The sequence below is a fragment of the Vidua chalybeata genome, chromosome 27 (assembly GCF_026979565.1).
Source record: "Vidua chalybeata isolate OUT-0048 chromosome 27, bVidCha1 merged haplotype, whole genome shotgun sequence".
Taxonomy (NCBI): domain Eukaryota; kingdom Metazoa; phylum Chordata; class Aves; order Passeriformes; family Viduidae; genus Vidua; species Vidua chalybeata.
In genome coordinates this window covers 1,203,833-1,219,306 of record NC_071556.1, presented here as the reverse complement: position 1 = coordinate 1,219,306, position 15,474 = coordinate 1,203,833, and the positions used below count along the sequence as shown (strand labels likewise).

The window sequence follows — 15,474 nt, the reverse complement described above, 5'->3', positions numbered from 1 at the left end:
CACTGCCTCAAAGTCCTAGTGTGTCTCCTGCCTGCAGGAAGAGCAGGGCAGCAGCTCTCGGGATCCCTCTGGGTGCTTTCCTTGGCCACGCACAGAGCGGGTCCAGAGCAGAGGAAACCTGAGCAGTGGAACAGATTGCAGGAATGTCACCAGCTGTGAACACACGAGCTCCTCTTTCCCTCCCTGACCCCTTTCTGGAGGAGACGGAGTTTGAAAGCAAAGGTTTTTCTTTCCAGTTTCTCAAAAGCCTGAAATCCTCCTTTATTTCCATGTGTTGCCCTCAGAAGATGGGTCAAAGCTGAGCTTTTGGGACTTGAGGGCCCTTTGGCAGCCCTGTGCAACTCCATGTAAATACACTGAACTTCCTCCTGAGGTGAGAGGGGCAGTGCTGGAGGAGAGGCTCCATCCCAGGAGAGAGCACCCTGGGCTCTGGCTCTGCTGCTTCCCAGCGTGCCCAAGGTCAGCTGGGATAAACAAAGGGAGGAGTTTCCTGACTTTACAAAGAGGGATTTGGCTTTTCCCTGATAAAACTCAGGAGAAAACCACCCTGAGCAGTGGCAGCACTGTTCCAGGGCATTGGCCACGACATGGGCTGGTGACATGGGGCTCCAGCTGTCCTCCTGGACATCAAGGTGAGCATGGGACCATGCTGATCCTACCACGGCACCTGCAAGGTGACCGTGGGACCACGATGTCCCCCACCATGGCACCTGCTGGTTTGCATCCCTGGTTTGCAGAGGTTCCTTGCTGGGGTCCAGCAGGAAAGCACAAGCTGAAAGCCTCTTTTGTTCCTCCACACCTATTCCCCCACCTCCACCCCCATATTTACGGATTTGCTTTCCCTCCTGGCCCCTTGGCTCGTGTTTATTTTTCCCCTCAGCTGAATTGGTGTGAAGGTGGCTCAAAGCAGCTCTGTTCTCTCCCAGCGAGTCGTTTCCAGTGTAATTCCATGGAAGGGCTTTTCTCTCTCCTTGTTTGCAGCCTGGTTTCCTGCCCAGCGAGATGGGAATCGCCAGCCCGAGCACTCTTTCCCCCACGGGGGGCAAAGGAGGGTCTCAGTATTTCTCTTACCCCAACAATCCTCGCAGGAGAGGTGCTGAGAGCAGCATAGGTGAGTGACTGCATGTCCCCTGGGTGCCACCATGCCACCTGGGCAGGTGCCCTCGTCAGATCTGCCCTTGGGAATGAGGACATTGATGCTGGGAATGAGGGACTGATGTTGCCACGTGTGCCCTTGGCATGAATTTGGCATTTGTTCTTTTTTGGGGAGGGAATGTATTTAAATATCTCGTTTATATCTAGAGAGTGATATCTAACCTCTAAAAAGGGGTGCTCAGAATCAGGTTTCCCTCTTTCTGGAAAATGCCAGATTATCTGAAAGCAGCAAATGGCTTGAGGTTCTTGTAAAAACACCTCCAGCCACACTGCACATCACTCGTCCTTCCTGGCAAACCCTGGGCTGCCGTGGAGGCTGTTTCTGTGGCTGGTGGCCCTCCTGGAGCTGCAGCAGGCAGGATTGGCAGGAGGCAGCAGGAGGTGCTGGAGCTGTGCCTGGGACTCAGGGAATGTTTGCTCCAGGAGCTCCCCCTGCCCGCCCCACTGTTCCCAAGCAGGGCTTGCCCATGTCTGGATGGACCTGGGAATAAGCTTTTCCCAAAGGCTGGGGTCAGGTGTGAGTTTAACTTCAGAGGCAACACAAGCTCCAGTTCCCCAGAACTTGTGTTTCTTGTCACAGTTCTCCCTGCACCCTGCAGAGCCACTTTCCTGCTGCTATTCTGGGCTTTCCCCAACGAGTGAAACCAGAAGTGACCCAGTGATGAGTGCATTTTTCAGTGCTTTTCAGAAAAAGGCACCTATTCTGGTGCTGCCACTTCAGCCTGGAAAATTATTCTCTAGCATTCTGTGGGATGAATTTCTGCTCTGGAGGTACATCCCAGCAGATGGAGGGATGGCTTGGCAGGTTGCTGTGTTAGCACCCTGCACCCCCCAGCCAGGACTTTCCTTAATTATGAAAATAATAAATAATAGTTTTGAAAAATAATAAACAACAATTATAGAAAAATAGTTATAAAAGTAATAATTATGAAAAATATATGTTTTTTTTTAATTTAGCCAGTGGTGCCCCTTGAGCCACTTCCAAATGTTTCCCCACCACCTCCCTGAACTGTCCCCTTCTCCCAGGACACTGTGTCCCCCTCCAGAGCTGGAACTGGTGGGAGGGGCTGGGGTCTGTCCCTGGGAAGCACATCCCTGCCTCCTGCAGCAGTAAAGCTTTCCCAAGTCTATCCCTGTGTAGGAAGCAAATGAAAATACAGCCCAGCCCTGTATGTGTTCCCTTTCTGCATCCTCTCTCCACAAACCCACTTCAAGTCAAAAGTGTTTCCAAAAAAAACCCCAATGAGGGGTTATAACATTAAATGCTATTATATTTATGGGCTCAGTCTCTCCCAAGAAGCCCTTCCTGTCCTGGGATCTCTGTGTGGGTGTGAAACCTGCCCCCATAGGGAGCAGATAAAATTTGGAGAGACTCATCCTTGGACATTTTCACTGGCCAAGGGACATTTGGGATCTCAGCCCTGTCTGTACCTGTAGTTTCCAAGCCCGGAGACTTTTGCTGCAGCTCGTTTCCCCTCCCTCTAACCCCCTTGAAAACTCAAATCCTCTCTTCTCTGACTCAGATGGACAGCCCAAAAAGGTTCGGAAGGTGCCTCCTGGACTCCCCTCCTCGGTAAGTGGCAGCAGCGTGTTCCCCATCTCCCCGTGCCCTGGGAACCATCCCTGCTCCCTCTGCCCCAAAACCGGCCGACAGTGGGGTGCCAACGCCAGCATCTGCAAACTTTTCAGGATTTCTCCGAAAGCAAAGCTGCCAGCAGCTAGGACCCTGCTGCCGTTAGAGCCCCAAACACCACCCCTGGGCTGATAGCCAGACCCTGGGGAAATGAGTTCTGCTTCCCATGGAAAAGAGCCTCTGTTTGTGGCCACTCACACTGGGGTGCCAAACCTAAAAATTTGCAAACTTTGCAGGATTTCTCCCAAACTAAAGCTGCCAGCAACTAGGACCCTGCATGCCCTGCATGCATCACGGGCTGGGATTTTAGCGGGATGGGGAAGGGAATTCCCATGCAGGAGAACAGGGAAGCGATGGGATGGGAAGCTCCGTGGGGAAGGAGCCCGCAGTGCCGTGTTTGCCGCTGTGTCCGGGTGAAAGGCGACACCGGCGGCTCGGGTTTCGCAGTTGCGCTGGGGGCAGGCAGCTGAGCCCGCTCCAGGTGTGCGCTGCTTTATAGGAAAGCTGAGCAGCCTGCAGGAATACGCTATCCCTGCTCCCGCGGCTGTTCAGGGGAATAAACTGAACAATGTCTTTGTGGCTGCAAGTAATGGGATCTCCAGGAAAGCTAATTGGAGCGGGCTGCAGGGTTCCTGCAGGAACACGGGAGCTGTCTGGCGGCCGGGGCTGCATTCCTGCCTGGAATATTTGTGTGATTGGAGGGGGACGGCTCTGTCCCATTGGGCCCGGTCCCCAGACCTGGGCTGTGCTGGAGACGTGCCCTCGCTCTCTGCCAAAGCTGGTGTGACACAGCCCCATTCCTCAGGGAACACTCCCATCCCTGGGGGAAATTTGTGCTGTGGCATTCCCTGACTGCTGGTGCACAGCTGTGACCTCCACCACAGGCTCTGCCTTTGGGATTGGACGCCGAGGTGCTGGTTTTGGAGGATAGAGGGAGAGGAGGGCTCTGAGGCCTTGCCAGGTTTGGCTCACAGACCTGGAGGTGTTGGAGGGTCCACGTGAATCCAAATGAGACAGAAAACAGTTCCAGGAGTCTGTGTTTTGACAGGGAAAACCTGCTTGAGTCACAATCTGTGTCACTGCCTCGAGTTTCTGTGTGAAATTTGGAGCTTTAAACCCCAGTCGACATGTGGGGAAAACATCACCCCAGCAAATGGCCTTTATTGGCCTCGAATTTCAAAGTGCTGGGGCTTGGTCTGTCCTGCTGGCAGAGCCCTGGAGGGCCCTGATTCCCACAGGAAGAGCTGCTTGGCATTTGCCACAGCTCAGCCCCTTCCCTGTGTCTGAGTGACACCTGCACTCCAGTCATCCATAGGATTGTGGAATGGTTTGGGCTGGAATGGACATTAAAGTTCATCCAGTGCCACCTCTGCCATGGCCAGGCGCACCCTCCGCTATCCCAGGGTGTTCAAAGCCATCCAACCTGGCCTTGGACACTTCCAGGGATCCAGGGGCAGCCACAGTTTCTCTGGAAAATCTGTACCAGGAAGGAATTTTTCCCCAGCATCCAACCTAAATCTCCCTCTCTGCCCTGGCTGTTGCCTCAGCTGCCCCTTGATGCCAAGGCTCGTTTTCAGAGCACGGGCTGGTTCTGCCTCTTTCCCTCACCCTCCCTGTGCTGGGAGCTCCAGCTTCCTGGTTTGTTTTTGAACTTCCACACCTGGGGAGACAGATCTGTGCCTAGGCGGCAGGAGAAGTGTGAAGCAGGAGTGGCCTCAAAGGCAGCGGATCAAAGGCTCTTTCTTGTCTGACTCGCCCATGCAGGAGCCCGCCCCATGTTATCGCTGGACCCCGTGCAAAATAAATAGGTTAATCAGCATCTTATTAAAATGAAGTGCTTTAATCTGTAATTCCCAAGCTGCTTTGAAAACTCGCCGAGGTCAGCGGCTGCAGGAGCTGAGGGTGGGTGGGTGAGCAGGGAGTGATGCCAAAGGCAGCAAGAGGCAGCGGCAGCGTGAGGGGGTTCAGGGGGTGTGAGCGGCAATGCCAGGCAGGGACGGGCACAGAGGAACCCGTGCTGGGAACCCGGGGCCTTTGGGCTCAGTGCTTCTGTCCCGAGGAGGCCTCAGAGCTGCTCTGAGGGCTGGAGCCCCTCTGCTCTGGAGCCAGGCTGGGAGAGCTGGGGGTGCTCACCTGGGGAGGAGAAGGCTCCAGGGAGAGCTCAGAGCCCCTTGCAGGGCCTGAAGGGGCTCCAGGAGCTAAAGGGCAGGGCTAGATGGGATACTGGGAAGGAATTGTTCTCTGTGAGGGTGGGCAGGCCCTGGCACAGGGTGCCCAGAGCAGCTGTGGCTGCCCCATCCCTGGAAGTGTCCAAGACCAGGCTGGAAAGGGCTTGGAGCAGCCTGGGGTAGTGGAAGGTATCCCTGCCATGGCAAGGGTGGAATGAGATGGGCTTTGGGGTCCCTCTGAACCCAAACCATTCCATGATTCTACGCAGCAGGTGCTGGACTGGGGCTGCCCTCAGGGCATGGAGCCCCTTGGAGTCTCCCTGCAGCTCCTGGCCACGGGCTGCTGTGTCTGGGCACAGAATCCAGGGCTGGATGTGGCCCCACATCGGCTGCGGTGCCAGAGGAACCTGGGCAGGGATTTTGTGCAAGTTGGTTCCTGCAGGATTTTATTGCCACAGTGAGTTCAGTGCCTGGGAGCTGTTTCAGGCTGTGCATTCCCAGTCTGGTCACTGCTCTGTTTAGCCTCAGTCTGCCCAGAGTCCCACCCCAGCTCCTGCATTTAAGCAAGAAAAACAGGGAGGGAAAAACAACCCTAGACCACAAAGCGCTGCGAATCCCAGCTCTGGGGCTTTTCGAGCGGCTCTGGCCGTGCTGGCAAATTTTAACCGGAGGAAATGACCTCACCTGGAGGTCCCCGGGGCCGCCGGCCTGAGGGCTGGGGCCAGGGGCTGGGGAGCGGGGCCTGGCCCTGCTTTCCAGCTGCCTGCAGCGCCCTGCCCGGCCCGGCCCCGGCACCGTGCCCGCACACGGCTCCCGGCTCCGTGCACAGAATGGAATTGGCTTTTCACAGCCTCCCCTGTGCTGGACAGCAAAAGGAACAATTAGCAGGGGTTAGGGCCAGGAGTGTGCTGAAACTTGGTCCCCCAGGGTCCTGCAGGAGATGTTCCAGGGGTGGTGGAGCAGGGTGGGCGCACAGCAAGGTGAACCTCCCCCTGCTTTGCAGCCCTGGTCCCTTCATCCCTGCCATTTTATCGCCGTTGTTTTCTCCGTGGGTTCCTGGCTTGGCTGTTGGTGCAGCTGCCGGGCGCCTGGCCCCGAGCCAGCCCCTGCCAGATGGCGCAGGGCTCTCAGACGTGCTGCGCTCCATTCCCTGTCCCGGCTCCCGCTATTTAATCAAATTATAGGAAAAGTCAATTTGCTGCATTCCCGTTCTCCAGTGCCTCCCCCATCCCCCCCAGCCCACGCGTGGCTCCCTCTGCCCACAGCACCCGGCAGCATCCTGGGGACCAGGGCCTGGAATTCTCTTTTTTGAGCAAGGGACAAAGGGCAGCTGCCAGTGTCTGTCAGGATTTGCCCTTCCCCCCATCTCTTTTTTTTTTTTTTTTTGTCTTCATTTTACGAGTTCTCTGTAGAGTCACAGAGTCATTAAGGATGGAAAAGCCCTCCAAGGGTCACGGGGTCCAAATGTTCCCCAACACTGCCAAGGCCACTGCTGACCCATATCCCCAAGTGCCACATTCACACGTTGATTGGACACTTCCGGGGATGGTGACTCCCTCCTGCCCTGGGCAGTCTGTTCCAATGCTTCCCAACACTTTCAGTGAAGAAATTTTCCCAATATCCAATCTAAACCTCCCCTGGCCCAGTCTGAGGCTGTTCCCTCTCCTCCTGTCCCTGTTCCCTGGAGCAGAGCCCGACCCCCCTGGCTGTCCCCTCCTGTCAGGAGTTGTGCAGAGCCACAAGGTCCCCCCTGAGCCTCCTTTTCTCCAGGCTGAGCCCCTTTCCTGGCTCCCCCAGCCTCTCCTGGGGCTCCAGACCCTTCCCAGCTCCACTGACCCTTGTTGGATTTCTGGGGGGCTTTGGGGTTGTTTTTTTAAACAAAAGGAAGCCTGGCGCAGGCTGTCCAGGGCCTGGTGGAGCCACCATCTTGGAATCATTCAAAAAAACATGTGGATGTGGCACTTGGGGATGTGTGTTGCTGGTGAACATGGTGGTGCTGCTGCTTTTATAGTTGGACTTGATCTTAAAGGTGTCTTCCAACCTTAAGGATTCTCTGATTGTGTCTTTTATTCCCCACCATCAATTTTGTCCCTTTTTGCTGGTGAGGACAAGGGCTGGAAGGGAGCAGCTGGCTGTGGGGAAAAAGAAACTCAGGCAAGTTTCCTTCCCAAAGAGAACTGTGTGTGCCAGGCAGAGCCTGGCCCCTGCCCCACCTCTGCTTTCGGCTGGATTAAAAAAAAAGATTATCGGTTTCAGAATGAATCAAATGAGATGAAAATAACCTGTGACAAAAGTTCTCACATCATCTGAGTGCTATTTCAGTTTCTTTGAATGCCATTTCGGTTTCTTTGCATGTCGAATTTCTGCTTCAAAAAAAGAAAAGTCTGTTTTTGTCCTGGCAGGAGCTGATTTTCAGTCAGGGCTTTCTAGGATGGGTTTGGTTAATTTAGAAGGGAAGGAAAAGCTTTTTCTTCTGCTTAATGTGCTGTTAAATCACAGGGCTGAAAAGTGCTGCAGAAATCTGACCCAAGAGCTGTGTGAGGGCTGTCTGAGAGTTGTCCCTCCCCTGTGACAATGGCTATGAGGGGCTGCTCAGCCCCACGTGCCTCAGTTTCCCCTCAGCCTGATTTTCCTGAGGGCTTTGAGCAGGGGTTGTGCTCAGGAGACTGGCACAGGGTTGGCACAGGGGGGTCCCAAGGCCACACGGGTGCCTGCTGCCAACACCCAGCCTGTCCCCCCAGTGTGGGGTCACTGCAGCAGTGGTGGCTTTTGTGGTTACCCAGAAAAAGTTATAACCATGGAAAACGGAACTGGAGCAGAGTCAAAACTTCTGCTGGAACTGGGCAGGTTCTGGGGACCAAGGAGGGCAACAGGAACAAACAGAAAGGAACCCTGTCCTCTGTGCCCTTTGTGCTCTGCACTGTCATCTGTGCCCTCTGCCCTGTCCTCTGTGCCCTGTCCCCTGCTCTGCTCCATGTAGGGCTGTGTCCTTTGAGGACTTTGGCTGAGCTGCTCCAGTTCCCCCCCCCGCCAATCTGCTGTGGGATGAATCAAAGCAAAGCTCCTGGACTCATCAGATGGTTTGGGTTGGAAGGGACCTTAAAGCCCATCCAGTGTCACCCCTGCCATGGCAGGGACACCTTCCACTGTCCCAGGTGCTCCAAACCCCATCCAACCTGGCCTGGAATACTTCCAGGGATCCAGGGCCAGCCACAGCTGTCCCTCCATCCCTTGAAAGGTCAGTTGAGTGAAGCACTTGCTGCTCTGTTGCCATGGGAGAGGTGGTCAAACACTGCTGAAGGTTGAGGTTTGAAGTTTAAGCTGTGCAGGGCTGGGGGCAGCCACAGTGAGGGTGTGGGGCTGTGGACTGAGCAAGCCCTTCTCTTCAAGCCCTTTCCTGCCCCACAGGTGTATCCATCCAACTCAGGTGATGACTACAGCAGGGATCCAGCTGGATATACTCCCTCGAAACCTCCCAGCACTGTGTATCCTGGAGCCTTTTACATGACAGGTGAGTTATTCCCAGCCCTGTGATCCACAAGCCAGGAAGAGCAGGGCAGCCTTGCCTGTTATGGACCATGGGAGGGATTGCACATCTGGAGGGAGCTCAGGACAGGAGTGCATGAGACACAATGCAGCCCCAAAATCATCCATATCCTGAGTGGGAAGGGACCCACAGGGATCATCAGTCCAGCCCCCATCCCTGCACAGCCACCCCACCAAGCCCACCCTGAGCATCCCTGAGAGCGCTGGCCAAACGCTCCTGGAGCTCTGGCAGCCTCGGGGCCGGGACCATTCCCTGGGGAGCCTGGGCAGTGCCAGCAGCCTCGGGGGGAAGAACCTTTCCCTGAGCTCCATGCCAAGCCCTGGCACAGCTCCAGCCCTTCCTGGCCTCCTGTCCCTGGCCCAGAGAGTTTGTCCTGATTTGCTCAGTGGGTGATGCTCAGCACAGGCAGAACATGGTGGGGACAGCCCCAGCCCCTCAGCCAGGGCTGACCTGTTCCCCCCTGGGGGCTGTTTGCTGCTGTCCCTGCCCCACTCAGCTCTGGGTTCCTTGCAGATGGACTCCATAACTCACCAGACCTGTGGAGTTCCCCAGGTGCCATGAGCCAGTCGAGTTACGGTGCCATGCTGGGCAGCTCCTCGTCCCCGCTCCCGCAGTCCAGTGGCTTCAACAGTTTACACCAGCACGAACGCATGGTAAAGTGTCCCCTTGGCTGTGTCACCTCCCTGGCACCTTCTCCCCTGGCTGTGGGCCTGAGCCACCTGGGTCCTTCCTCGGCTGCTGAACCCCACAGCTTTTCCAGGGCCCCTCTCACCCCGCTCCCCCTCCCTGCCAGAACTACCAGCTGCATTCAGGAGAGGTGAACGGCGGGCTCCCCTCCGTGTCCGGCTTCTCCTCGGCCTCCACGGCGTACGGAGTGTCCAGTCACACGCCCCCGATCAGCGGCACGGACACCATCATGGGTATGGCCAGTCACAGAGTGACCCCCTCGCTCCACGGCCGGGCACAGGCTCACCTGGAGAACCAAGGCTTGTGCAGACCTGGTGCCTGAGGCATCCAACACACCCAGACACCTTCGGTCCCTCGTGTGTCACCTGGGCCTGGAGTCCCTGCCCAGGGAAAAGGCACAGGGAGGTTCTGGCTGCTGGAGCACCTGGGTGCTGGTCTGGGGCTTTACAGCTCTTGGGATGGGTCTGGGAGAAGCCCAGCAGCTCTGGTTTTATCTCCTGGAGGTGCTATGGCTTAGATGAGTTCTGGGATGGATTTACAGCTGTGTGAAGCTGCTCCCCTAGATCCAGAATGGGAATATTTTTGCTGGGTTTGGATACCACGTTAACCCCCGAGTGCTTTAATCTCTGACCCTGCTGAACCTGTTACTGAAATGAGCTCGTGCTCCCCAGGAAATGAGGATCCTAACATAGATTTGTAGAAAAAAAGCTTGTTTTTCTATGGAGAAGTAAGTTTTGGATTCATAGAATGAAAGTATCATTAAGGCTGGAAAAGACCTCCGGGATCTTCCAGTGCATTGGTGGTTGTTGGGGTTTGAGAAGCCCCATGGCAATGGCTGTGCTGCAGCAGAGATGTTTGATTGATGTTGGTGGCACTTCACCTCCAGCCCAGAGCTTGGAGAGATGTCCCTGCAGCCCCTTGGTGGCTTCCAGGGGAAAGTGCCCCATGTCCGAGCTGCTCCGAGCTGGACAAACATTTAATTTTCAAGCAAAGCAATCAAAGCAGAAAATTTCCACCCCAGAGCATGTGTCCCCAAAGAAGATCTTGTAGGGTACTGTGTCCTGCTGGGGTCTGGAGCCTTGGCAGTGGCATCTGTGTCTCTCTTGGCAGGTAACAGAGGAACCACAGCCGGGAGCTCCGGAGACGCGCTTGGGAAGGCTCTGGCCTCGGTAAGGGTTTGGGATAGTCCTGACTGCTGCAGGCACCCTGTACCCAGCAGGGAACGTGGACACATTTGGTAAATGCACCCCAAATCCACAGCAGCCTCTGAGGGAGGGTTTTCTCCTCTCCATGTGCTGTCATCTCAGTCCCGGCACCTTTTGGTGGATGGGGAAACTGAGGTACTGCAGGTTATAGTGGCCCTGCAGCCCCATTTCCTGCTCTGTGCCCTCCCAGCCTGGTGCTGCTCTGCCAAGACCACCCTGCACAGACCTTGTGGCAGGACTTGCAGGTCCCAGTAGTCCTTGCCCTGTGTGTGCTGGTTCAAACTGGAGAGCACTGGTCTCACTGGGTTACCAGAGAGTTGCCTCTGCCCCATTCAATGATCTTTGCACAGTGGCAGAGGGGTGCTGACAGTGCACCCTGCAACAATTCCTGAGAGCTCCTGCTTCCTCCTGAGAGGGGTCCCAAAGAGCAGAGACTGCACTCAGGGGTGGTGACAGTGGAGACAGAGAGAGACCCCGGGGTTAATGGGGGAACTGGGCTCAGTCTTTGTGCTGGCTGTGGGTTTGGGAAGGGAGGTCCCAGCAGGTGGTGGGTGCCACTGGGAGGGGACAGTTAGCTCAGGATGGCACTGCTGACCGTCCCCCTTCTGTTCCTGCAGATTTACTCCCCCGACCACTCTAGCAATAACTTCTCCTCCAACCCCTCCACCCCAGTCGGGTCCCCGCAGGGCCTCGCAGGTGAGTGACAATGTGAAGGGTGAGGGGGGTGGCGTTTGCTTTGGGGAGCTCCCAGGCAGTGAATTTCCCAGGTCAGCCCCAAACCCTCAGCCCAGGGCTGGCAGCAATCCCGGGACCTTCTCCTGCCCTTCCTGACCCTGTCCCTGCGTGTCTCACCTCAGAGAGGCTGTGGCTGGATTTGCCTCCTGTGGGAGAAGTGCAGTAGGAACTGGGAAGCAGCCAAGTGTTAAAACCCATGTTCAGCACCTGCTGAAAGTCCATTCCTGGTCCCCTCGGGCAGGACAGGTCCCGTTGTGCCCAGCAGAGCTGGTGCCCAGGCTCCCTGTGCCTGGGGTGCAGCATAACCTGGCCCCGAGGTCACAGCGAGTCACTGGGACCGGGGACACTGGGACGCCTCTCGAGGTGAAGGGCTGAGCCAGAGCAGAGCTCGTAGTGCCACGCAGTGCCACAGTGTCCATGCAGTGCCACACATCTCTGGTGGCCCGTGAGGTGCTGCAGTGGCCCATGTGGTGCCGTGGTGATCCATTTAGTGCCACACAGTGCCGCAGTGGCCTGTGCAGTGCCGTGGTAGCCCATGCAGTGCCACGCAGTGCCGCAGTGGCCTGTGCAGGGCCGGGTGGTGCTGGCGTGGCCCGAGCAGTGCTGTGCGTGGCACGGTGGCCGGTGTGCTGCCGCGGTGGCCCAGCTTCCAGCCCCATCTAGTGGCAGCCGTGGCCATGGCCGGTCCCCAACTCTGCGTTTGTCCCCAGGCTCGTCGCAGTGGCCGCGGGCGGGCGGAGCGGGTGCCTTATCTCCCAGTTACGAAGGGAGCCTCCACACTTTGGTGAGTGGCGCCAAAAACTCGGGGTTCTCCTTTTCTCTCTCATCCCTCAGGGCCTGGTGGTGAAGGGTTTTTGGGTGGTGCCCTCTCCCCTGAACACCTGGAATCAGAATCAGCTGGTTGGCCAGGGATGGATATTTGGGTAGCAGCAGCTGAGCAGAGCCGAGTGCTGCATCCCTGACCTGGAGTCCCCCAGCAGCTGAGTCCCCTGGCACCCTCCCCCTGCCCCAGCCCAGGCCTGTCTCAGGGGTCTGGCCTGGCCCAAGGGATTCCTGGCAGGTTTCTGCTTCCCTTCCCTGAGCAGCTCCACTCATGTGACCTGTCGTGCCTTTGGGGAATGGCACTGGCTGGGGGGGTTATTTCTCCCCATCCCTGCCCTGTGGCACCTGAGTCCAGGATTGCCACCAGCCATTCTGTAGTGCAGAGCAGCAGGGGGCTGCTAGCTTTATTGGATTGCAGTCCTGGAATTGGATTGGAATCATGGAAAGGTTTGGGTTGGGAGGGATCATAAAGCCATAGGCAGAGAAACCTTCTGCTAGACCAGGGTGCTCCAAGCCCCATCCAACCTTGGACACCTCCAGGGATCGGGCACTTAAACACAGACCTGTCTCTGTCCTGCCCTTCCAGCAAAACAAAATGGAAGACAGGTTGGATGAAGCCATCCACGTGCTGAGGAACCACGCCGTGGGCCAGACCTCTGCCATGCCCAGCAACCACGGGGACATGCACGGGCTGCTGGGCTCAGCACCAGCACACAGTGCTGCCGTGGGCAGCCTGGGCCAGGCCTTCCCCGCCTCAGTCATGGCCCTGGGGAACAGACACCCGAGTCTGGTGAGTGTGGGAGCAGTGTGGCAGCTGGCAGGGACACGCTGGGGACACGTGTCACATGTGGTGTGATGTGGCATTCAGAGGGACATTGCCTTTGGTGCAGGAGCAGCTCAGTGTGGTCCAGCTTGGGTCAGGTGCTGGCAGCATTGGATGGGTGACAGGCACACAGGTCACTTCCCATGTTCCTGCAAGGGAGAGCTGAGTTGTAGAATCCCAGAGTGGTTTGGGTTGGAGGGACCTCAAAGCTCATCTTGTTCCACCTCCTGCCATGGCAGGGACACCTTCCACTGTCCCAGGCTGCTCCAAGCCCCATCCAGCCTGGCCTTGGATACTGCCAGGGATCCAGGGGCAGCCACAGCTGCTCTGGGGGCATTGAGCCCAGCCTTGGCACAAGTTCTGTGTGCCCTTCCCTTGTGCCCCTTCTCAGGGCAGACAGAGATGGTAAGAGACCTGCTCTTCTTTCCCTGCAACATGATTGAAAATCCCTCAAAACAACTTCAAGGCATCCCTGGGATATGCAGGGAGGAGAAGAGGGATCCAGTGGGTACAGGAGTGCCAGGTGTCACCAGAAACTTGGAATGGTTTGGGCAGGCACCACATCCCTCTGTGCACGTGGGGAGTGCTGGTGTGTGAGGGCTCATTCCAGCTGCGGGGAATGTGATGGATCCAGGGTGCCCTGGGCACATGGATGCTGGGGTCCCATGCAGGGTCACCTGGGTCCCCCCTCTTCTAGAGGTTGGTGACCACAACAGCACATTTTTGGCAGAGCTGCTTACCTGCTGCAGCAAACAGTGACACATCTCCAGTCTCCAGAGAAGCAGTTGTGATCCCTTACCAGGCTCCCTGGGTTCTGCTCCTGAGCAGGGAATGAGACATGTGCTCTGTAGGCTGCTGCCAGCTGGGGAGCCAGCTGGGGGCTGGCTCTGCCTGTCAGTCCCCAGCCTGTGTGGCACTGCCTCGGGGCCCTGGGCTCAGAAGGGCGCCTCACCCTTTGCCTCCAGCCCCTTTGGAGCCAAGTTCACATTGCTGGGATGTCCCTCCGGTGGCGCTGGGGAGGTGGCAGACACAGTGGTGCTCAATGGACACAGGACACGTGTCCTCTCTGCTGTGCTGGCCTTGCAGCAGGCACAGAGGGGCTTTTCCTCGGGGCGGGGGACAGCAGCGACAGGAGCTCCGGGCTGGGTGCAGCTCCTGCTCAGAGCAGGGAGCTGCAGGGTCCCAGCACGGTCCCAGAGAGCTGGTGCTGGAGCAGGCTGGCTCTTCCCTCCTGCATTCCGGAGCTGCAGGGCTGGGAGGGTGAGGGGAGCACACAGCTGTGCTTCAGCCTGGTCCCTGGAGCCCGGGGCTGTCCTTGGGTGACTGCTCAGGTGAATGACCCCACTGCCTGCTGGCCATGACACATCCCTCCCTGAGGCTCGCTCTGCTCCTTGTGCTGCAGGTGGGAGGAGGCCACCCCGAAGATGGGTTGTCCAACAACCCCAGCTTGCTCCACAACCATGTCACACTTCCCTCACAGCCCAGCTCGCTCCCGGACCTCAGCAGGCAGCAGGACACATACAGTGGTAAGGCAGCTCTGCAGATGGGGCTCACCTGTTCACAGGGTTCACCTGTGCTAAGGGTCACCTGCTGAGGGTCTGGGGAGTCACCTGTGGGGCTGGGGTCCAGGCCTGTGCAGCCTGGGAGGAGGTGGATGTCTCTGCAAGGCTGGTGCTTCCTTGCAGCATTCACAGGGCAGTTTCTACTTGGGGCCTTTTCCAGAGGTTTCACAGAGTCCCAGAATGGTCTGGCTTGAAAGGGACCTTAAAGCTCATCCCCTTCCACCCCCTCCCATGGGCAGGGACACCTTCCACCATCCCAGGCTGCTCCAAGCCCATCCAGCCTAGCCTGGAACACTTCCAGGGATCCAGGGGCAGCCACAGCTGCTCTGGACACCCTGGGCCAGGGCCTGCCCACCCTCCCAGGGAACAATTCCTTCCCAATGTCCCATCTAACCCTACATGTTTGACTGTATTTTCCTGTTTCCCCTGCCAGGTGTGGGTGCACAGTTTGCAGTGCTCTGCTGTGCAGGTTGGTTCCCAAATTGGAAGTAAGGGAAGTAAGAGGGAGAATGGGGAGTGTCAGCAGGGCAGAGGCAGCACCCTCACATCTTCCAAGTATGGCGCAGCAATGCAGGATGAGTTTGGGATGCCACTGCAGGAGCAGAGCCTGGGGACCCCCCAGCCTCCTCTGTGGGTCAGGCCCCTCAGACTCTGCATGTGGCTCTGCTCTCTCTGCAGGCTTGTCCGGGGGGCTGGGCCGGAGCAGCGTCTCCTCAGGAACGAGCGAAATAAAGAGGGAAGAGAAGGAGGATGAGGAGAACACATCGGTGGCAGATAACTCAGAAGAGGAGAAGAAGGAGCTGAAACCCTCCCGGAACAGAACAAGGTGCTCTTTGAACAGGTCTCTCCCTTCACTTTCTCTGTTCCCAGGCCAGGGGTGTTTGGGCTGGGGTGTCCTGCTGCCAGGACCCACCAGGCACTGGGCTTGGCCTGGTTTGGCCTGGGGTCATCCTGTGGCACAGACCCCCCAACCCCTGCCCACCCTGGAGCCTGGTGTGGTCTCACACAGCCTGGGCTCCTGCTACTGCCCCAGGGGGAAGGGTCCCTGCCATCCTCCTGCTGGCTTCTGTCCCTGTGGCCTCAGGGCATCCTCATGCTCCTAAAGCAGAGGGATGCACCTCATCCCCCCACCTGCCT

General features: G+C 57.3%; 1 protein-coding gene across 10 annotated transcripts in view; it reads left to right on the top strand.

The window, feature by feature from the left end:
• Positions 1–15,474, top strand: part of TCF3 (transcription factor 3) — an 84,001-nt gene that overhangs the window by 56,422 nt on the left and 12,105 nt on the right. For 5 of the 10 annotated variants that reach the window (XM_053965650.1, XM_053965648.1, XM_053965647.1 and 2 more), the window contains exons 7-17: positions 982–1,111; positions 2,679–2,728; positions 8,365–8,467; positions 9,017–9,156; positions 9,297–9,423; positions 10,301–10,359; positions 11,013–11,091; positions 11,841–11,914; positions 12,539–12,742; positions 14,178–14,301; positions 15,016–15,178. In XM_053965650.1, coding sequence (XP_053821625.1) covers positions 982–1,111; positions 2,679–2,728; positions 8,365–8,467; positions 9,017–9,156; positions 9,297–9,423; positions 10,301–10,359; positions 11,013–11,091; positions 11,841–11,914; positions 12,539–12,742; positions 14,178–14,301; positions 15,016–15,178 — 1,253 coding nt within the window. The remainder of the gene's footprint in view (positions 1–981; positions 1,112–2,678; positions 2,729–8,364; positions 8,468–9,016; positions 9,157–9,296; positions 9,424–10,300; positions 10,360–11,012; positions 11,092–11,840; positions 11,915–12,538; positions 12,743–14,177; positions 14,302–15,015; positions 15,179–15,474) is intronic. The other 5 variants (XM_053965652.1, XM_053965651.1, XM_053965649.1 and 2 more) reach the window with 2 other exon arrangements.